A 23,619-nucleotide genomic window follows, 5' to 3' on the forward strand; every position below is an offset into this window, starting at 1 on the left:
GCGGTAACACCCAAAGGCCCCAATCACAGAAATGGCGACCGGAGTGACACGACAACAACTAAGCAGGCAGCTGCAGAGTTGTGGCGAGGGCCTTGAAGTTGAGGATGAGAAGCTTGAAGTGGATGTGGGAAGCTATTGCAACGATTCAAAGAAATGGATGATAAGGGCAGAACAAACGGAAAAGATTATTTTTAATGTAGAAATTATCAATCCTTATGCGTTAGAGCAGAAGCTGATCACCAGGGAAAAATCTGATACAGTTAGGCATGGGAAATTGACATCTTCCATTGAAGAAGTCAGCACTGGCCAGCATCCAAGGTGGGGTGTAAGGCAGGTGACCAGTGATCCCTTGCACCATGGAAATATTTTTCTGTGTGGCAAAAACTTCTTAATTCTTCAGTATTTAGGATTATAATATGGTTGTTTTACTATTAGAATTTGCCATTTGATGTACTAGCTGAGACCTCTTACACAGAGTGGATGTAACAAAAAAGACCTATAAGATTAACTGATCTTTTGAATTGCTAGTCACTTTTAAAAGGACAAACCCATTCTGCTCAGTATTTACGTTTTACATTCTAGAAACCCTGATGGTTAGTGGTTACTCTCTATGGAGAAGAAAAATACTTTTAAAACTTTAAGGATTCCAGGAACTGTGGTGAAGGTAGCAGGAAGAAGTCAGTGGATTTGGAAACATCTGGAGTGCAAAAAGGATCTTTGATAATGAGCAGTATCTGTGTAAGACGGGAGCACATCTTGTATAATCCTAAGGAAAAACCTGTATCAGGAAGGGATGCATTTTAAAGAAAACATTTAAGATGTATGCTACAGCAGGTTGCCTTTTTTTGGTATTCTTGAACTCTTCAACGATAATTTGGCTATGACTAATCCAAGCTCTGAGAACAGGGACTTTTTCCCAAGAGAGTGATTCAGTACATGTCATGAAAGAAGACAGCTTTCAGCTGATGAATATTCATGGTGCTGGACCTAAATGAGACTGCTAGTTCGCAAAGCCTTTTCATAGGGAAAAACAGTGCATTTAAAGATTTGCCCCATATCCTGGGCTGCTCCTGAAAAGTGCCCAATGCAGCTGAGAACGGGGTTGGAAAGGTAGCTTTGAGCCAAATTTGCACTCCCCTAATCTTGGGAGTAACGAGCATGGGCCAGTCCTCTGGCTGCACTGACTGCCAGTGTCCCCCAGGATCCATTCCTACAGACAGGGTTTTCCCAGGGTATAGGTTCACAATGCCTTTCCCCCAGCTACCTCAGTGCTGAGAGAGCAGGTGACACAGAAATGGCTACTGTGGCTCCATATCAACTGACAATCCCTTCAAGAAAAAGGAATCCTCAAATGGCTGGATACATCTGCTGGGGAAATGGCAGAAAGCTGCCTTGATGCAATGGAGAATCGGGATCTTCATCTACTTTTTAGGTAACAACTTGCTATGATAAGACTAATTTGTTTGCAAGAGTCAAAACCGACCACTAGAGTAATTCTATTTTGGAACAGATGGGAAACTTTGGAGACCACGTTGTCCATCTTCTTGCTTACAGACAGGTAAAATTCATGGGAGTGATAGCCTAGTTACTGGTTGTGACACAAAAGCCAAACAGTGGGTACAATATGGGTAGAGATGGCAAAATGACTAGCAGGAAACAAGTAATACAATATTTTGCTCTAAATGTCATTTTAAACACTCAGGGGCAGGATTTCAATGGAGCCAAGGTGATTTACACCAGCTGAGGATCTTCAGGATCTACAGTGGTCATTATTAAAATGTCAATAGTTGCCAACAGTTGCTGCTGTACAAGGCTATTTTGTACAAGGTTATTTTCATTTTTGTTGCCCTTCATTGGAGAGAGTCCAGCGAAGGGCAACAAAAATGATTAGGGGACTGGAACACATGACTTATGAGGAGAGGCTGAGGGAACTGGGATTGTTTCGTCTGCAGAAGAGAAGAGCGAGGGGGGATTTGATAGCTGCTTTTAACTACCTGAAAGGTGGATCCAAAGAGGATGGATCTAGACTATTCTCAGTGGTAGAAGATGACAGGACAAGGAGTAATGATCTCAAGTGGCAGTGGGGGAGGTTTAGGTTGGATATTAGGAAAAACTTTTTCACTAGGAGGATGGTAAAACACTGGAATGCGTTACCTAGGGAGGTGGTGGAATCCCCTTCCTTAGAAATTTTTAAGGTCAGGCTTGACAAAGCCCTGGCTGGGATGATTTAGTTGGGATTCGTCCTGCTCTGGGCAGCGGGTTGGACTAGATGGCCTCCAAAGGTCCCTTCCAACCCTGATATTCTATGATTCTATGAGATACCACAGCTCTGTCCAAATGCAAAATAGCACACATTCTATGTGATAGCAGTAGATAAATGATCACTTTCTAATGGCAGCCACTGAAATTTAAAACTCAGTTAACACAACTATTGTTAAATACAGTTATTCAAACTTGTACCTCCATGATGATTACTCAATAAAGTAATAATTGTATGAATTAACCATTACGGTGCAAGTACAAGTTACACCAACTAACAAATGAAAGCCATATTGTTATATCTGATGTGACAAGCACTAATAGTGACTGTATCCTATGCAGCTAGACACTAAAACACTCCTTTTAAAAGATCAGTCACCTGTTTACCAGAAAACCGTGGCTGCTCTTGTAATATAAAGTAGTGCTCTCCATTCAGTCTGGTGCTTTCCACTGTGTAAGTTGTAGCCCAGTACAGATAGCCATTGATTGCATCGACCACAAGATCCTTCACCAGGAATACAACGTGCACCACAACATCTGTGTGTCCTACCAGCAGTGATTTTCTGTAGATCTGGGGAGGGGAGGGTGGAGAAAATAGCGTAACACCTCACACATTATTTATCAGCCTAAGGCATCTGAATACATGTATATGACTATATCACAGCTATTGATTTCAAGTGTTTAAAGTGTCATAAAGAATTATGCAAAATTAGTATTTAGGATCTGCTGTTAAGGGACAAAATCAAAAACTAAAACTTCTAATCCCTCTTATCGTTCCTTGTTTCACCAGCCTTCTGAGCGGATAAGAGTTCACATCCAGTTTGCACTCACTAAGCACAGCTGTAAATTAGGACGCAAGGTAGTGGAGAATCTAACCCTACGGTTCTCATTTTCAGAAGGGCCTCTAACTTTGCACTCCAGTAATTACAGGTACAATTTTATAGCACTACATAAATTAGCACTCCATTTTTAATGCAGACCTATTTTATACAACTGAAATGGCTAAGCAACTGATTTGTGGGTGCATAGAGTGCATTTACAGTTTGGGGGCACAAAATATCAAAGTACTACATCAGAGATGACTTCTGAAAATCCACCCCTATATTTAACAAAACACCTAAAATTTGCTACACAAGGATCTAATGCAAGGATAAATATAAATGTACATCTCTTCATGAACTGAGATTCAGTTGGCAATCTTTAGCTGAGCACTAAGACTATGAAACTATTGTCAGTAGATTTTATTTGTATATTTTGCACCTGCAGTTCAGTAACCCGGCTTTAATTAATAATTATATTTTACCTCAAGCCCTTTCATAACTGGAAAGGGAAATATCTCAATGGAAAGAAAGGTGTAATTGCTACAAGTTGATCTACGATAAAAGTAAAGGGTCAACAGCAACTCAAGTTATAGGAGATAGTAAACACCTTCCCAAATATTACTGAATGATCTTTGTTATTTATTACTTTAGTTTCTCCTTAGTGTAACACTCTTACATACCGTATTTGCTTTGCCAGCCCAGTACAAATACTGACCCAACCAATCAAAGGCCAATATCCTTGCTTTTCTGATGTCAGATATATGAAACTTCACAATGGCACCAGCTCGTCTGGTCAATGACCACATATGAACTTCCCCCGTTGAGTTGCTCCAGTAGAGAGTATCATTATACCAGTCCATGTCTTGAAGCAAGAAAAAGGACACTAGCAGCTATTTCTCAAATACGTCAATAAAACTACAATTTTTCAAGAACAATTAAAAATATCCAACCAACCAAGACCTTGTCTACATTAGCGGCTGCATGCAAGATGCCTGTTGCTATATGCCACTGTAAAAGGCAGGCTGCATCCACAGTGTGATGTGTAGCTAGATGTGGCAGTGAAAGGTTCTGGCAGGGGGACGCAGTGGGGAAAAGTCTGGTGGCAGAGAGTTACCAGAGCCTTTCCCCACTGTCTCTTCCCGCCAGAGCCTTTCTCTGCTGCCGGAGCCTTCCACTGTGGTGTGGAAAGGCTTTGGCAGCAGGTAGGCAGCAGGACATTACACTGCTGAAAATAGCCGTGTAGATGGGGAAGGCACTGCTTGGGCATGTAGAGAGCTGTGTAAGGTATATACCCTGGGGTACAGGTGTGTCTTTACTCACTCAAGCTGTGCCTCACTGCCTACACTGCTATTTATACCCATGCTAGGGGTCGTGCAGTGTCCGTCCTCTGTCTACACTTATGGCATTGTGTATACCTTAAGATTGAAACAGGTCAAACCTGCTACAAATGCAGGAACAATGTACAAAGATTGATACAGCTCAGCTCTAAAACTCAATTGATAGCGAGATCGTCATCATGATCTATCTTACGTACAGCAATCACCTTACTACACGGACCTCATTTTCATGAGTGCAGCCCCACTGATTACAATACCACTGCATTACTTTGTAACACTGGGGTTACCCAGCTGTAGAGCTTAATTCATCCCTACTGTAACTCACACTCATGGCGTTTCACCAGGGATGAATTTGGCCCAGGGAGTGCAAGGAGCTTCTGCCTCAAGACTCAGTTCAGTTCAAACTGTTTCACTGCACATTCAAGTCTAGTCAGATGTGATGTGCTGACACAGGGAAGAAAGGAGAGCAGCAGAATACAGACCCTGGACTTCAGAAAAGCAGACTTTGACTCCCTCAGGGAACTGATGGGCAGGATCCCCTGGGAGAATAACATGAGGGGGAAAGGAGTCCAGGAAAGTTGGCTGTATTTTAAAGAATCCTTATTGAGGTTACAGGGACAAACCATCCTGATGTGTAGAAAGAATAGTAAATATGGTAGGCGACCAGCTTGGCTTATCAGTGAAATCCTTGCTTATCTTGCTGATCTTAAACACAAAAAAAGAAGCTTACGAGAAGTGGAAGATTGGACAAATGACCAGGGAAGAGTATAAAAATATTGCTCGGGGATGCAGGAGTGAAATCAGGAAGGCCAAATCACACCTGGAGTTGCAGCTAGCAAGAGATGTTAAGAGTAACAAGAAGGGTTTCTTCAGGTATGTTGGCAACAAGAAGAAAGTCAAGGAAAGTGTGGGCCCCTTATTGAATGAGGGAGGCAACCTAGTGATGGAGGATGTGGAAAAAGCTAATGTACTCAATGCTTTTTTTGCCTCTGTCTTCATGAACAAGGTCAGCTCCCAGACTACTGCACTGGGCAGCACAGCATGGGGAGGAGGTGACCAGCCCTCTGTGGAGAAAGAAGTGGTTCGGGACTATTTAGAAAAGCTGGACGAGCACAAGTCCATGGGGCCGGATGCGCTGCATCCGAGAGTGCTAAAGGAGTTGGCGGATGTGATTGCAGAGCCATTGGCCATTATCTTTGAAAACTCATGGCGATCGGGGGAAGTCCCGGACAACTGGAAAAAGGCTAATGTAGTGCCCATCTTTTAAAAAGAGAAGGAGGAGGATCCTGGGAACTACAGGCCAGTCAGCCTCACCTCAGTCCCTGGAAAAATCATGGAGCAGGTCCTCAAGAAATCAATTCTAAAGCACTTAGAGGAGAGGAAAGTGATAAGGAACAGTCAGCATGGATTCACCAAGGGCAAGTCATGCCTGACTAATCTAATTGCCTTCTATGATGAGATAACTGGCTCTGTGGATGAGGGGAAAGCGGTGGACATGTTGTTCCTTGTTGTTTAGCAAAGCTTTTGACACGGTCTCCCACAGTATTCTTGCCAGCAAGTTAAAGAAGTATGGGCTGGATGAATGGACTATAAGGTGGATAGAAAGTTGGCTAGATTGTCGGGCTCAATGGGTAGTGATCAATGGCTCCATGTCTAGTTGGCAGCCGGTATCAAGTGGATTGCCCCAAGGGTCGGTCCTCGGTCCGGTTTTTTTCAATATCTTCATAAATGATCTGGAGGATGGTGTGGATTGCACTCTCAGCAAATTTGCAGATGACACTAAACTGGGAGGAGAGGTAGATATGCTGGAGGGTAGGGATAGGATACAGAGGGCCCTAGACAAATTAGAGGATTGGGCCAAAAGAAATCTGATGAGGTTCAACAAGGACAAGTGCAGAGTCCTGCACTTAGGACAGAAGAATCCCATGCACCGCTACAGACTGGGGACCGAATGGCTCGGCAGCAGTTCGGCAGAAAAGGACCTAGGGGTTACAGTGGACGAGAAGCTGGATATGAGTCAACAGTATGCCCTTGTTGCCAAGAAGGCCAATGGCATTTTGGAATGTATATGTAGGGGCATTGACAGCAGATCGAGGGACGTGATCTTTCCCCTCTATTCGACATTGGTGAGGCCTCATCTGGAGTACTGTGTCCAGTTTTGGGCCCCACACTACAAGAAGGATGTGGAAAAATTGGAAAGAGTCCAGCGGAGGGCAACAAAAATGATTAGGGGACTGGAACACACGACTTATGAGGAGAGGCTGAGGGAACTGGGATTGTTTAGTCTGCGGAAGAGAAGAATGAGGGGGTATTTGATAGCTGCTTTCAACTACCTGAAAGGGGATTCCAAAGGGGATGGATCTAGACTGTTCTCAGTGGTAGCTGATGACAGAACAAGGAGTAATGGTCTCAAGTGGCAGTGGGGGAGGTTTAGGTTGGATATTAGGAAAAACTTTTTCACTAGGAGGGTGGTGAAACATTGGAATGTGTTAGCTAGGGAGGTGGTGGAATCTCCTTCCTTAGATATTTTTAAGGTCAGGCTTGACAAAGCCCTGGCTGGGATGATTTAGTTGGGGATTGGTCCTGCTTTGAGTAGGGGGTTGGACTAGATGACCCTCCTGAGGTCCCTTCCCTCCCTGATATTCTATGATTCTATGATTCTCGTCTTTCACTGCCTTTCATACACTGTCAGGAGCTCTGATCAATGCAGACAGGTCCGCTACAGGAACACTCAGCCTGGACAGTATTTACCTGAGACATTTCTTATATTAGGAGAGAAAAATTCTCCTGGCCCCAAACTATCCAACGGCTGCTTCCAAAGTCCGTCGTCCCCCACAGCCAAGATATAAGGTTCTTCTTCAACTGAGAAACAATGAAAAAGTTGTAACTATGCATTATTCCTGTTCCAGCAACCAGTATCAGAGGCGCATTGTGCTAAGGGCTGTACAAAAACTTAGTAAGAACCAGCCTCTGCCCCTAGGAACTGTAAATCTCAATATGCAAGAGAGACAAAGGCTGACAAAAAAGAAGTATGTGACACCCATATTTAGATGGGGAATGGAGGCACAGAGAGATTAAGTGCCTTGCCCAATGCCCAAAATCTGTGGTGAAGCCAGGAACTGATCCCAGACCTCCTGAGCCTCACTCTTAACTACGAACCCCTCCTTTCCTTTCCACATATGTTATTCTACATAAACTACGTTTAAATAAATATTTCAACAGTGTACATGTTACAGCCATTGTACACATGCTTGTCGAGGGCCTTTTGCATTTCCCCAGCAAGCCACTCTCTCCCATTCATTACATGGTGATGGGGATACTCAACTGTTTCTGACGGTGCGCCCATGCTCAGCTACCTGCCACTGGTGGTCTTCAGATGCCACCTTTGCACTGGTCCCCAAGCACTTTAAAGGAGGTCCCAGCTGCTCGTGTCACTTCAAAGGAAGTACTATGTGGAAAGTAGGCACAGCAGAGGATTGAACCCCTGGTGGAGAGTATGCACAGGACAAGTTTCTCCTTACTGCTCAATAAAGTAGTTCTTACCTTCTTTTAAAGTGGTGCCCCTAAAAGACTCTGTCCAGGGTCCTTCTCCAGCAGGAGATAGAGCTCTCACTGACACCTCGTATGTTGTGGAGTAGGTCAGCCCTTTCACTGTAAACCTAGTGTCACTGATACTGGAGACAACCCGATCCTCATCAGCACCATGTTGGGCTGATACCTTCACAATGTAAGTCCAGTTCTGCCAGGCGGAAGGACCTGAATGGCGCAGACAATCACATTATTGGACAAGAAACTACTTCAACAGAAGCCAGGAAAACTGCAGTTTTAGAGACCCATTTCAAAGCTCCCAATATCAGAGATATCAGCCAGGGAGAAAATTAAAAACGAGTACAACTTTCGTCCCTGGTGCCATGGGGACAGCATGCCCTTCCCAACAACCTAACCGGGAGTGACCGGCAATCTCCACAGCACTAGCTGTGCTTCACGCACCACGGTACAAACACACTTGCGTGTGTGGTAGAGCTGATAGCAGACTTTGCCAGCCAGCAGCCACCATGTGTGACTCTCCGTAAATGTGTGACAGGACTGTGATAGCAGCAGTCAACACTGCAGTCATTACACACCGTGATTTAAGATGCAGCCTTTTTTAAACCTTGCAAGACAGAAAGACTGTGAGTGACTCACTCAAGTAAGCCTCCATTAATTTGGCCAGGTGTGTTCTTTATTTTATCAGCAAATCTTTGCTTAAAATTTTGGCAGCTTTATCATAAACTATTGGGCCTGGTTTTTCTCTCGCACCTGTTTCATATTGATGTAACTCCACAGATTTCAGTAGAGTCACTTCTGATTTACACCAGTGTTAGGGAAAGGAAAATCAGGAAGATCTTTCCATTAAGTACACTTGAACGTGGACTGGACCTGTAGGATGGAGTAATTGAACTTACTGGTTCCAATAGTAGGTTCAGGTGGTCTCCAGCAGACCACAGCTTGGTCTGATCCAAACAGCACTGTGACAAGCTGGGGATGAGTTGGCAAAGGATAAGGCTGCGTTGCCGCACCATAAGAAAGCAAGTTGTTGTATCCAAAATAATCGGCCTGGGTAAAATCGCAATCCACCACAAATTCATTAAAGGCTTTGATCCCAGTTGGAGACAACTCCTCACGGAAAACTGCCCTGCCGTCTGTGACAACGAAAGTATTATTCTCATAAACAAAGCTCTCTATGTCTCTAAATGAAACTTGAGGTCGCAGGATATTAAATTCTGAGCCATCCAGAAAACCAGACACAAAGGATTGATTGATTTTGTTGAAGTAAATTAGTCTTTTGGACTGGAAGTTTATCACAAAGTCTTTCAGAGTGTCGCTTCTCACAATTGGCAAAGCTTCAGGGACCTGACCAGGATAGACTGGGAGGTTTGCCCTGTAAATTCCATCCTCCAGCAGATAAAAGATATACCTAGCAATGAAACAAAACAGCCCACAGTAGTTACACCATAGAACACAGTGTAGATGAGTCACTGATATTTTAGTGGTCTATTGGCTCAGAGACACACCTGTCCTTCTAAAAAAATATAGGGAAATTATTTTGGTTCATATTTATTTATATCCTACGAGAATTAAATACAGGAAGCCCAATTCTCAGCCAATATAAAATAAAACTACATTGATTTACACTGGCAGAAGGTCTGGCCCCTGATTTATAGAAGAAAAATTTAGCAAAACTTGACAACAGTCAAGCTGGTATGCTGAGCCTATCATGCTGATCAATATTGCCTTCTTGTTTCCTTGTGCTCCCACCCCCCTCTGTTGGTAACCATCTGTTGTCTCTTGTCTTATACTTAAATTATAAGCCCATTGGGGCAGGACTGTCTTTTGTTGTGGTTGTACAGTGCCTAGCACAATGGGGTCCTGATCCACAACTAGAGCTCCTAGGTGATAACAGTTATACAAATAATAATGAGAAGAATAATGAAAAGAGCACTCATATAATAGCTCCAATGTTAGACACAGATATTTAAAATTCAAACAATTGTTTTGATGAAAGAATTCAATGTCTTTAAAAAAAAAACAATGCCTCCAAAGCCTTCACACATCGGAAAGACTTCATACCCTGAAACAAATCAAACATGGTGAGGAGTGAGCAAGCTGAAGAACAACAGAGGAGCAAACTTGGCAGTCTGTACGACTGGGGCAGGGGACGGTGTGGGGGACGGTTTCTGAAGAAGTTAGTAACTGGATAGCTAACCAAGTGAAGATGATTGCTGAAAAGATCAACAGCACATCTGACACCAAGTCATCAAAGGAGAAAAAACTTACCCATTATATGGATCAGCTACAATTTTCTTAGGGGAGGTAATGGAAGGAAAAGTGATATCTTCAGCTACAGTGCAGTTCTCTAAATTACAGACACATACCTAGGGAATCAGAATAAAGAGAAAGGCTCTTGGGTATCAGTAGGATGTTTACTGATGAGCAGCAACATGACCTGAGCATCCTACAGGGAACCACAGAGACAGACACTAACCTAAGGCACTTCCAAGCACCTGCATTTCCAGTCATTCAATTACAAGGCTTGCTCACTGTGCCAAGCCTGAATGCATCCATTAATGCTTACCATGAAGGAACTGTCCATTCGCTTTGCACTTACCTTGTTGTCTCCAGGCTGGAGAAGGTCCAGATTTTGGGGTCCAGCCAAGCTATGCTTTTAGCAGGACCTGACAGGGGCGGGGAAGAGGTGGTTTACAACTACCTTTGTGCTGATCCTGTGAGCAGCCTGGGACATGAGTTTGTCCTCATAACTTTTTTAACTTACCTTAGCTGCAGTGGACTCCTACAGCCATTGTTTTAACCTAGGGCTACCAGAGTGCAGACATCTCTGGCCACATCTCATCCTGTACCTATAAGCACCCTGGGCAATAAGTGGAGAGTGGAGTGGCATGGCACTGGCACAAGGAATCCCTGTTTATGGCAGCTTTCTCACCCTTTGTCTCATATGCATGAGAGGAGCAAAGGAGCCAACCAAGACCTCACCACTAAAGTCATTAAAGTTTCAAGACTGAAGAATTAAATGCAGGGCTGCCATCTATTTTTTCTCTCAGGACAAAACAGCTGTGATCCTGCATCACTTTCATCATCACAAGAAAATACTGAGCACTTCAATCTCTCGTATCACTTTCATTCTATTTGTTAACTAACTACTTCTCGCAACAGCCCTGCAAGGTACAGTAAGAAAGCACTGTACACATGAGGAACTGAGATCTAAAGGTTAAACGACTTGCCACCGAAGGCATGAGCCACGAGTGGAGTCAGTCTCGGAAATGACATGACTTTTTCTTTCATGAGGATAAGAATTAGCTAAGAAGCTGGAATTCTAAGACGTCAGTTTACTTTTAACGTGACCGGAGATGCCTATAGACCCCAGTAGAGGCAGACGTTACTATTTTGTTCTATTCCTTTGACCAAAAAAAAAAAGATCACATTAAAAATAAAAACATTATAATAATCAACCGTATGCCATACACCCCTACCATAACCCCTGAGCTCTTTATTGCTATCTATAAAATAGGGCACACATGCGTAGCTCATGAGTATTAAGAAAATAATTAAGCTCCGGAGCCCAACCTTTCCATTCATGACAAAGTACATCCGCTGGTAAAGCCAGTCGACTGAGATTGATGCAATTTTCCCTGGGCCTGCATAAAAGAGCTTTAAATCGGACACCTCAGACATGCTGGCAGCTCCTTTCACCCAGATCGAATTTCCCTCTGAGAAATAGACAACCTGCTGGTAAATATTCACAGAAATCCCTAGAAATAGCAAAACAACACACATACACACGGTTAATATGAGAAACACATTTAGATTTTTCATTACTTTTTAAAAATAAGGTCATAGAATGCGGTGAGCAGCTCTCAGTCTGAACCCTTACATGACCTGAAAAAATATTAACATTTCTCTCCCTCATTTCTAGTATTTATTCCCATACTATACAATATTTCCCACAATCCTTGAAAGGGGCACGATTGTACACAACGGCCCTTAGAATTGATACTACAGTGGGCACTGCAGAAAACCAATGAACAGATTAGCTAGAAAGACAAAATTAGTGGGTAGACAGACCAATTGACAGCAATTCACCCTACCTGGGGCCCAAAGACGCAATTTGCATCCCACCACACAAAGCACAATTCACTCTGCTCCAAGGTGGGGGCTCATCCCCTGGGAGAGAACTACCGGTCTCTGCACCACCACCATGTGATGGGCGATTACTGCAGCCTGAGGCAGCTTTCATTTCTGCTGGGTACAGCATCCCAAGGAGCCCTGTTGGCACCGGTGTTAGGATAGGAGCCCAGATACCTGTCTTATGTCTCATGCCCAGACAAAGCATCAGTGGACACACGGGTGTTACAGCAACGTGCAGCTATAAACAATATGGCTCCGCTCTAAACAGTTATGCTACCGTGCACAGACTAACCCATGATTGCTTAGCTCCTGGTTAACCAGCAGTGACGACAACGTAGCCATATACTGCTGAGGCAGAAGGGGCTGAATCAGCACATTCTCCAGCTCTGGCCACATCCTTTCCCCAGCAGTGCTGACCATTTCTAGGTGGTGCAGGCCCCCTCATGCATTCTACCAGGTCAAAGGAGGCTGTGGCCATTTTTCTCTCCCTCTATCTACACACACCCCTAAAGGACATTCTTCTGCCAGAAATCAGAATAAACCAGGAGTGAAACTGGCCCAATATGTCGATAGCCCTGAGAGCACACTCCCCTCTACTGTCTTCCTTTCTGGTTATGGCTCAGTGAACATCAGAAAGTTCAGAGATTTCATTTGCAAAGGCACAACATCTTCAGCTGTTGAGCTGTACCTACACCTGACCATTGTGAGATTTCTCTCTCTCCTGGTTCCTCCTTCTTCACTGAGTCCCTCCACTGCCTAACAAGCCTGCCACCCATAGCAAACCACCCTCCACATTGCAGTATATCTCACCCACCAGATTTCTTTTTTGCCTCTCTTTCCACAGTTTCATTCAACAGATTCCTAGTGCCCCTTGAACTCCTTCAATACATACAATTGGTATCTAAAATCATTTCAAATGTCTGGGTAAAACCGGTAAGAGTTTGAGATCACCCACATTGCTACAAAGAGGAGACTGCAGCTGCATGGAGGAGTGGTGGTCTTGTAGTTATAAGGCATGAGACTGGGATTCAAGAGATCTTACTTCATTCAAGGTTCCACCAAAGATCTCTTGGGTGACCTTGGGAAAACCACTTAATCTCCCAAAGATAACATTTTCAAAAGCACTCAAGTGAGTTTGGATTTCGTTCTACTGACTTGCAATGAGACTTATGCTCCTAAGTGCCCAAGTCACTTTTGATAGGCTCTTTTGTTAACTCTGCACTTTGACTCAGACAAGCTTTCTACCTCACACTGGTGTTTGGGAGGCACTTGCATAATGCAGTAGTTGGAGCTGTATCAGTACCAATGGTGGAGAGAGAAAGAAAGAGAACTGACCTGTAATATTGTGGTGTATGATGTCATTCTGAAGGCATTGTGCGACTTCCAAGAAAGATTCCGTGGATCTCTTTCTTAGAGATTGGTTTCTGGCTAGAAAGAGCCATTTCACTTTTTCCTTAACTGACAATTAAAAAGACAATTTTAAAATCAAGATAGAAGACAGAAATGAAAATCAGAGGGCAATTTTCCTAACTTGTACATCATTAATCCACAATTCACCATTTGCATTCCCACACACATCCACAGACACAAGGCAGTCCACCACCACATCCAGCAAAAACATAATTCCTGAGTGCTGCAATGATATGCATAATTACTAAGGCTAGACAACTTTTGCGAAATATATACTTTCCTGCTACGCAGCTTATCATCACCGTTTAAGTGATTCACAGGGGACAAAAGGCGTTTGGCCACATAAATTGTATGTGGGGCCCAATCCAGAAGGCGCCCTATGAGCACACCTACTGGATTGGTCCCTTCAGGAGAGTTCACACAAAACAGCTGGGACGGGGAGAACCCGCCTCATAACTTTTAGCCCAGTGGTTAGGCTACAAACTTGGAATGTGGAAGACCCCTGTTCAAGTCCCCCCTCTGCCTGAGGAGGAACAGGGCTTTGAACAGGGATCTGCAACCATCCCTAACCATTGGGCTATGAGATATTTTGATGTGGGGCTCCATCAGTCTCTCCTGTTGAAGCTGTTAACTGTGGATAAATAATTAAAGATTCATTGGAGCAGGAGGGACTGGACCCTGCAGTGGAAGTTTATGTTCAACTGGTTATCTACCATGACCCCCCAAGTCCTTTTCAGAGTAACAGATTTCCAGGATACAGTCCCCTAGCTTATAGAAACAACCTACATTCTTTATTACTAGATGTACAACTTTGGATTTATCTGTAATATAACACATGTTGTTCAAATGAGCTCACCTTACCTAGCAACCCAGGAGAGTGAGACAGGAACTTGGGAGAGAAAGGGAAATGAGGTTCTTGCTGGGGAAAATATTGTGATGAGAACTATGATCTTCAGCTAGATCAGAAGCAGTGGGTGAAATAAGGAACAAAGATCTTGGGTTTGATTTGCCACTGTGTTAACCTAGTTTTACACTGGTATAATTTAATTCATTTCAAAACTAGGGTAACACAGGGGAAATCAGGCCCCATGCCTTCATGTACAGGTAAATTCTGTCTTCCAGTACAGGAAATGTTGCCTAGTGATTAGAGAAGGGGAAGCGCAGGGACAGCAATTGCACCTGGCTTCTGTGTTGGGAGCAGGGAGGAAGCCCCTTCTCTGTGAGATTTATATAGCAACTATCACTGTTATATGTAAGCACTACACAAAATTGCCCAAAAGTCCAAAATGGAGGTTTTTTTCCTCTCTCCAGTCTTCCAGAGCAGAGGAGAATGGCTTTGTGATTGCAGGGTTTGTAGTTTGGTTTGTTTGCATCTTTCAGAATTGTTATTATAATATTTTTAAAGAGTATCAGTTCTGTGGGCTGTATCAAATGGCGTGTTTTGAAGTTTGATCTGAACGCAATCAGACTTGGACTCAGTCTGATTCCTTCTGGCAAAGAGCTCCATAACCAGCATCCTAACTCTAAGAATGCTCTCTTCCCGCTGCTTGGTATTTGGAACCTGGACCTATTCAGCTACATCATCCCCCAGGAACACAGTCCTCTCAGGCAGTTTTGAAGGGAAAGGCAGCCTTTGTGGTGGTTAAACCCCTATACTTCTGCCCCATACCTATATACCTGCACAATGGCCAGACACAATCTTTTTAATGTATGGGATTCAAATCCTAAGTACTCAGAGATCTTCCTTTATGTAACAAAAACCACTGAGGTCACATACCGGGTGCTTGTCACTCGCTGTTCAGTGCCTTTAGGAAGGTCAGGAATTGCCGTTGCAGGGCATCACCTGCTGCAGGTAAACGAGTTACCAGCTATGTTGGGCCCTGGGTGTGGGGCGAATTGGGCAGGAGAAGCTAGAGGAAGCCCCCTAGTGGATGCCCAGGCCCCTCACAAGGGTTTGGGACAGACTCATAGCTGGCAGCACCAAAAACCATTCTGTATTTGACATAGGCTTGAAGAGGTCCAAGTTATATCATCATGCAAATCATATACATATTGTTAGAATTCAGATACGCAAATGGACAAACTACAGTCTGATGTGGCAGCTACTGAGGGTTTGTTTAACACTAGAAATTTTTTTAATTAAAATTAATTGCTTGTCACTTACCTCAAGTTAACCAAACCATTGGTGCATCCTAACCTGGAGACTCCACAAATGCTGGTTCCAGGACACACATTTTTGTGATCAGGGCTCAGTTAACCCTGGAACAAATGTTAGTGGAGTGTCCAGTCCAGCATGTACCAGTGTGTTAGCCAACTTGAGTCAACTGGCAATCAACTAACATGAGTTTAAAAAACACTAATGTAGACACAGCTTCAGTGTCTGCAACCCACAGAAGGTGGAAGGTGGGTGAGGATACAGGAACAGAGTTAAGGCTACTGTTGTAACCTTCATGGAGAATTTCCTGAGTTTCTAGCATTTAGGTTTTTTAAGCTTGGTAACAATACTTTTATGCCCATCCATAACTCTATCTTAATATATTTCTCCCTGGGAATAAATTAATATTTGTAAAATACCTTACGAGACTCAGATAGATAGGTGGCTATAATGTATTGTTTTTTGTATAGTGAAATGCCATTAGTGGGGGGAGAAAGAACAAAGGAAGAGAAATAGCCAAAAAAAAAAAAAAAGGATATGATCTGATGTTGTTTTGCATGAGATCATTCAGGAATTTTTTACTTGAAAGTCTAATGTGAAATTTGTTTGTGACGCTTGGTCAGAAAGGATTAAGCATCCTGCAGGATAAATGACTCAGATTCAACCCTTAAAGACATATTGGTAGATAATGTTTGTGGTTTTGTGTGTTTACATATATAATGGTAGAGGTTAACAATGTAATCAAACAGTCCCTGTCTATACTGTATTCTGTTAATTCAGAGATCAAAAGGACATCTTAACATTTAAATGAACTGTGAACATAAGATATCGCTGTATTCATCTCTCTTTGAAATGTATAGCAAATCACCTGAGAATGATGGAAAACGAACAATTGCCTTATGTTAATCTGTGTAGATAATTACTGGTGATGCTTAGGAAAAGGGTCCACTTCTAAATCCCCATAAGTGCCTATTGTTCACCTAAGAACTGTCACAAGATGGCCTAAAACTGTATATAAGACCCTTGGGGCCTGATCCTGTCATCTCAATCTGCTTGAGGCTTCATGCAAGGGAAGCTCAAGCCATAGGGCTGAGATCCCAGTTCTGACTGGACCACCCTGAATATAAATATTGGACTATAACCTATGAACTAATTTTGTGACTACAAAGCTCACCATCTCTGCTATGAATCTGAACCTCAAGAATTGTACTCATGTCTGAATGAATACTGATCTTTTAACCAATACTCACTCTTTTCTTTTTTAATAAATTTTTGTTTAGTTAATAAGAATTAGCTGTAAGCGTGTATTTGGGTAAGATCTGGAATATTCATTAACCTGGGAGGTAATGTCCGATCCTTTGGGATTGGTAGAACTTTTTTATATGATGAATAAGGTTTTCAGTAGTCTTCATCGTGTCTGACTTGGGTATCTGGGTGGAGGCCTGAGGCTGGGTTACTGTAAGGGAACTGTGTTGTTGGCTTCTAGGTAACCTGTGAGGTATTGTAGAAGCTGTTTTGTGCTGGCTTGGTAAATCTAAGTATTGGAATATCCACCAGTTTTGGGGATTGGCCACCCCATTCTTTGCAGTTCACCCTAATTGAGTGACCTCAGTTGGCTCCCCTGTGGCCCTGGTCACAGTGTTAATATTAACATGAATTCCCCACATGCTCCAATGATACCATGTGTTCCAGAAAATGAAAGCATCTTCTGTTAAACCCATTTGATACTGGTTCACCTTTTTGTCACTTGTACCAGCCTGTGTTTTTGTGCCCAACAACCAAGCTGTTGTTGTTACTACATTTATTACCATAGTGCCTAGAGACCAACCAAGAACAGAGCTCCATTGTATAGGTGCTGTATAAGCCCAGAGTAGAAGACTGTTGCTTCCCCAAAGAGCGTACAGTCTAACTATCATTCTATTCTGCTATACACTCCATAATCCAGGTGAACCAGAATTAGTTACCAGTTACCAGGAAATATAAGGAATATGTTGCATGTTTACCTGTGTGTTCTGGAGTAGTGATATTAGCTTCTGCAGGTGGCCCGTCACCAACCTCATTTACTGCTACGATGGTAAACCTAAAGTAAATCAAAGAGAGATCTTACGGAACGTTATAAATGCTCGAAAAAATGCCTTCTCAACTAGAACAATGGAGTCTCACGTACTTTATCATGTTTCTCCAGTGAAAGAAGCTGTTGAAATAAAGTCAGTCAGGGACAAATTCTAATACAAATATAATCACATGAGGATTTGAACTCACTAGCTTTGCAAGATAAGGTAACACAATCTAATAAATTACATAGCTACCCTATAGCTATAGCTCTGCTGCCCTCAGAGTTACGTGGGCAACTCAGTTTCATCTCAAGGGAAGATCTATAGTCACCTTTGAGAGCAGAACGTGGCCTTTGGAGTTAAACTAAACTGAAGGGAAATTTACAAATGCTCAATTAATTAGAAGAGGGCTCCCCTATAATTCTCTGAATATAACAGAAATGGGCACCAAGAGGGGGAAAATAAGAATATAAAGGTTACTGAATTCAAAATTCCACATTCTGGCACTGCATCAGATTGTCACCCCACTCCCCAAATCGATTTGCTTTTGCCTAAGTTCTGATCTCAAGTATACATGAGGAAATCTAAAACAACTCCATCAATTTAAATGTGAGACACGTCAATTTTCACAACAGCACAACAGGGAAGAGAATTTTGCCCACTGATTCTGCAAAAGCAGTGTTAACATGCACGCTGTTCTGTCAGTCAGAACCACCATCACCCCACCTACACACACACACACAGAGGTTTCTGAATTGTAGGAACTCTACTGCCCACTTCATGACACCAAGGGCCCACTCTGTCCAGCTGATCACCTTTTCTTTTGTACCTGTAAGTGGTGTTTGGAAAGGTGGAGTAGAACTGGAAACTTTGACCTCTGGATGCTGTGCGCAGTTCCTGCTTTTCACTGGTTAACAGTAAATTATATCCAACAATCAATCCACTGGGGAAAAGTGGTGGAGACCAACTGACTTCCACGGTTTCAGGCCCCGAACTTTGAATATCTTTAATGATAGGAGCTGAAACAGGAACTGTAAAAGACAGAAATCATTTACTGTAGACATGGTTTTTCAGAAGTGATTTTTTGGGGATGGCTGGGAGAAGATGTGGGGGATGAGTTAATATAATAGTCCATTCTTGCTGGTGTTATATGCTGCTGAGAAGTTAAATAGTAGGGCCAGGATCATGTCCTGGAGTTTCATGCATGGAAGATGCCCTCCATGCAGCATCATGGAAGGTGGAGAGTGTCAATTTTGTGTGACATTCTTCCCCTTTCCTGGCCCTTTATGCCTGCCCTTCACTGACTGTTCCAAGCAAAAGGGGCTCTGCAGAATTCTAGGAACTGGGGCAGGAAAGGGTCAGCTCTATGTGGCACCAGCCTCTGCTCAGTGCCTGTTTTTCCATGCTGGACCCTTAGATTCCTTCTCAGATGTTTATGGAGTGATCCAGCTACACAAAGGAAAGGGAGGCAAGAACCACATTGCTACAGGGTGGCTTCTGATTCCACACAGATTTAGGTTCCCAGACCCACAGATCCTGAAATCCAGGGGTCTGGTGGGCGCTTGGCCTCCAACATCCACTACATCCATGTAGAGAAGTCTCCATGAAGTACATCTCACATAGTTTTATTCCTTCCTTTAAATAAATCCTGTGGGTTTTTCCATGGGAGGATGCAAACTGGCCCAGGAAAATTAAAACATCAACATTTCATTTAGGGACAAAAAGCACATTCAAACCTTTTATGACATTATATAGACATACATAGTTTTCCCCCACATGTCTCAGTGTTTCTTAGTTTTGCTCCAAGGGGAAAGCAAAAAAGTATTGCAAGGAAAGCACTAAATGGGGGAGAATAAATCTCATATAATCCATAGACAAGTTTCTGATACATCATAAGACCCAAACGTAACCACGGAGATGCCCCAGTAGTGTAAACATCAAGTCTGGAATGCTTACACTCGGTGATGTTCTGGAGAGCACTGACAGGAACCCCTATTTTTAATCTTACCAACAAACTGAAAGACTGAGGTGATCTCTCTGCCTGTAATGAATCACTTTCCATCTTTTTTTTTTTTTTTTTTAAGATCTCATGGATACTGTTGAGTTATCACTCTCACAGATGATTCATCCCTAGGATTTATAAAATACATATGAAGAACCAGGTTCCAGTGAGGTGTACTTAGTATAGATTTGTTTCTTTGTCACCTTCCCTTCCTGTGGCTGTGAGAAATCATCTCTGTTTAATTGGAAAAACATATGAATAGGTTTATCAATCCCACACTCCTCTTGGCAGTATGATGCACTCCTGGGTCACAGGGTTTATCATAAGCCAAAGAAGGAAAATTTTGCGGGAACCTTTGTTGTTTTGTCAGCACATCACCTGAAGCCACGGGTCAAAATCCCAATAGTCAGCCCATCCTTCCATCGTTCTGAGATAGACAAATTAGAACCACATAACTTTCTGTGAGGGGGCTTCGGAGGGGACTTTAAAAACTATGGGGCTATCTGCTGTGACTAGTTACTATAGATCCTGAGATACTTTTTGTAAGAACATGTCCTTAGCCAAAATTGCCCTCCACTCCATTGTACAAAGTGTTGTGCACCCATTTGGTTGTCATCCTACCTCCAGAATGTAGCCTACACCTTTGGCTAATTTTCGATAGCACTGCCTTTAGTTCTGAAAGCTTTTCCCCATTTCCTTCAGCACGAGAGGCGCTATATAAATCTAAATTCATTATTACTATTAATGTCTAAACTTTTAGAAACTTAGCCACTTAAACATCTAAATCTTTTGAGGTTCAGCCACGTCTAATTTAAATATAATCTAATGATTTACATAACAGGCTCACAACCAGCGCAATACAAGTGAATGCAACAAAAAGGAACTTGAACAAAGATTCTTTTTATGCCTCAAACGAAGGGTTTGCACTAACACTTTAGTTATAGTTGCTTAAGGGTCTACCCTTATCCAAAGCCCAGAGAATAGAATGGAAAGACTCACATTGATTTCAATGAGCTTTGAAGCCTAAAGCCTAAAACAAGTACTATTTCTCCTTTCCCCTACTGAACACCAGTATCAGTTTCTGCAAAGGGGAGCACAGATCAGTGTTCATGTCGCACTCCCCGTCAGTACCCAGCCCAAGCCAAGGAAGCTAATGATCCAACCAGCGGACCAAATTTTTGTGATGCATCCTGGTCATGTGCCACCTGAAGCATGTTGTGCATAGCCTAGGAAGAAGACTTCTGCAAATACAGGGAACTTTAAATCTCCGGTGACTTCCAGTGTTACCACAGGATGAGATTTAACATGCAATTCGATGCGAGTTGAAAAAGTAACAAGGTGTACCTTCACTATGTCTTATTGATATATATAAGCATATTTCCTATCAATGTGAAGCAGGTTCTACATCACTAATAGAAAGAGAGCTCATATCCTGAAGCTGGTTCTATCTGAACGCTCCAGTTAGTGCATCGTTTCTTATGTCCATTTTATGACAAACTGGTAAAGTAGCCATTAAGTTAAATGGTTACTTAAAGCCAAATTGCAGACAAATATTGTGAAATTTGCTTAAACTAATATTGCTTCTTTCCATAGCAAGAATGTTACTAAATTGATAGTTTCTTCCTGCCCTGGTGCTCTGAACCTCACCTAAAAGTCACTGGTTTCAGAGTAGCAACCGTGTTAGTCTGTATTCGCAAAAAGAAAAGGAGTACTTGTGGCACCTTAGAGACTAACCAATTTATTTGCGCATAAGCTTTTGTGAGCTACAGCTCACTTCATCGGATACATTCAGTGGAAAATCCAGTGAAGAGATTTATATACACACAGAACATGAAAAAATGGGTGTTATCATACACACTGTAAGGAGAGTGATCACTTAAGATGTAGGTTTTCTTTCCCCACTCACCCCTCCCACCCCCCACTCTCCTGATGGTAATAGCTCATCTTAAGTGATCACTCTCCTTACAGTGTGTATGATAACACCCATTTTTTCATGTTCTGTGTGTATATAAATCTCCCCACTGTATTTTCCACTGAATGCATCTGATGAAGTGAGCTGTAGCTCACAAAAGCTTATGCGCAAATAAATTGGTGAGTCTCTAAGGTGCCACAAGTCCTCATAGGAATCATAACTGAAAATTCAGCCAAAACTCTTTCAGATTAAGCTAAAGATTCTTTAGTAATATTACCCAACAGTCTGCAATTTTACAACATATAATGAACATATGCTTCTGAAAGGGATAGATAAGACAGAAAACATCATAATGCCACTAGATCAATCCATGGTACGCCGACTCCTTGAACACTGCATGCAGGTTTGGTTACTCTGTCTCAGAAAAGGTATATTAATATTGGTGCAGAGGTTCAGAGAAGGGCAAAGAAACTGATTAGGGATATGGAACAGCCTCCCTATGAGGAAAGATTAAAAAGACTGAGACTCTTTATCTCAAACCAGAGATGATTAAGGGGTCTACAAATATATTCCGTAGACCCAAACCTTTACAGAGATATGTTACATGGCATATGTAGCATAAAACATATGAAAGTATATATGACATAACTGGAATAAGTATATTCCCATAAAGCATTATGGGGTGCAACATCACACTGGGGGTCACCCATGAATCATAGAAATATAGGACTGGAAGGGACCTTGACAGGTCATGTAGTCCAGTTCCCTGCACTGAGGCAGAACTAAATATAATCTAGACAATCCCAGACAAGTATTTGCCTAGCCTCTTCTTAAAAACATTCCACAACCTCCCTAAGTAATTTGTTCCAGTGCTTAAACACCCTATAGTTAGGAAGTTTTTCCTAATGTCTACCCTAAATCTCCCGTGCTGCAATTTAAAACCCATTACTTCTTGTCCTGTCTTCAGTGGATAAGGAGAACAATTTATTGCTCTCTTCTTTATAACAATATTTATGTACTTGAAGACGGTTACCATGTCCCCCCTCAGTCTTCTCTTCTCCAAACTAAAGAAACCCAATTCTTTCAATTTTTCCTCATAGATCATGTTTTCTAGACCATTCATCATTTTTGTTGCTCTCCTTTGAGCTTTCTCCAATTTGTCCACATCTTTCCTGAATATAGTGCCCAGAACTGGACATAGTACTCCAGTTGAGGCTTAACAGTTCTGAGTCGACTGCAAGAATTACTTTACATGTCTTGCTTACAACACTCTTGTATTTAATATATCCCAGAATGATGTTTGCTTTTTTTTTTTTTTTGCAAGAGTAGTATATTGGTGACTCATATTTTGTTTGTGATCCACTATAACAAACAGATCCTTTTCTGCAGTACTCCTTCCTAGGAAGTCTTTTCCCATTTTATATTTGTGCAATTGATTATCCCTTCCTAAGTGGAGTACTTTGCATTTGTCCTTGTTGAATTGCATCCTCTTTATTTCAGACCATTTCTCCAGTTTGTCCAGATCATTTTGAATTCTAATCCTGTCCTCCAAAGCGCCTGCAACCCCTCCCAGCATGGTATCATCAACAAATTTTATCAGTGTACTCTCTGTGACATTATCCAAATCATTTATGAAGATATTGAATAGAACTGGACCCAGGACAGATCAGGGGTACTGAAACAATTTGTATAGTGGGGTTACTGAGAGCCATTGAACCAAACTGTAAATGCTTCATATGATGGAAACCACCTCAAACCAGGAGGTGCGGCAGCACCCTCGGCATGCTTATTTCAAGAACCTATGGGACAGGTCTCTGTGGGACCCCACTTGATATGCCCTTCCAGCTTGACTGCAAACCTTTGATAACTATTCTCTGAGTATGGTTTTCCAACCAGTTGTGTACCACCTCACAGTAGGTTAGTCTAGGCTGTATTTCCCTAGTTTGCTTATGAGCAGGTCATGTGAGACAGTATCAAAAGCCTTTC

General features: G+C 42.4%; 1 protein-coding gene across 1 annotated transcript in view; it reads right to left on the minus strand.

The window, feature by feature from the left end:
* The window catches only part of ROS1 (ROS proto-oncogene 1, receptor tyrosine kinase), a 101,493-nt gene that overhangs the window by 63,282 nt on the left and 14,592 nt on the right, over positions 1–23,619 (minus strand). The window contains exons 8-17 of the mRNA XM_075126659.1: positions 18,549–18,750; positions 17,669–17,745; positions 13,436–13,558; positions 11,540–11,724; positions 10,235–10,332; positions 8,863–9,374; positions 7,961–8,173; positions 7,169–7,279; positions 3,761–3,942; positions 2,639–2,830 (exon numbers count right to left, since the gene is read on the minus strand). Coding sequence (XP_074982760.1) covers positions 2,639–2,830; positions 3,761–3,942; positions 7,169–7,279; positions 7,961–8,173; positions 8,863–9,374; positions 10,235–10,332; positions 11,540–11,724; positions 13,436–13,558; positions 17,669–17,745; positions 18,549–18,750 — 1,895 coding nt within the window. The remainder of the gene's footprint in view (positions 1–2,638; positions 2,831–3,760; positions 3,943–7,168; positions 7,280–7,960; positions 8,174–8,862; positions 9,375–10,234; positions 10,333–11,539; positions 11,725–13,435; positions 13,559–17,668; positions 17,746–18,548; positions 18,751–23,619) is intronic.

This window comes from Caretta caretta, chromosome 3 (assembly GCF_965140235.1).
Source record: "Caretta caretta isolate rCarCar2 chromosome 3, rCarCar1.hap1, whole genome shotgun sequence".
NCBI classification, from domain to species: Eukaryota; Metazoa; Chordata; order Testudines; family Cheloniidae; genus Caretta; species Caretta caretta.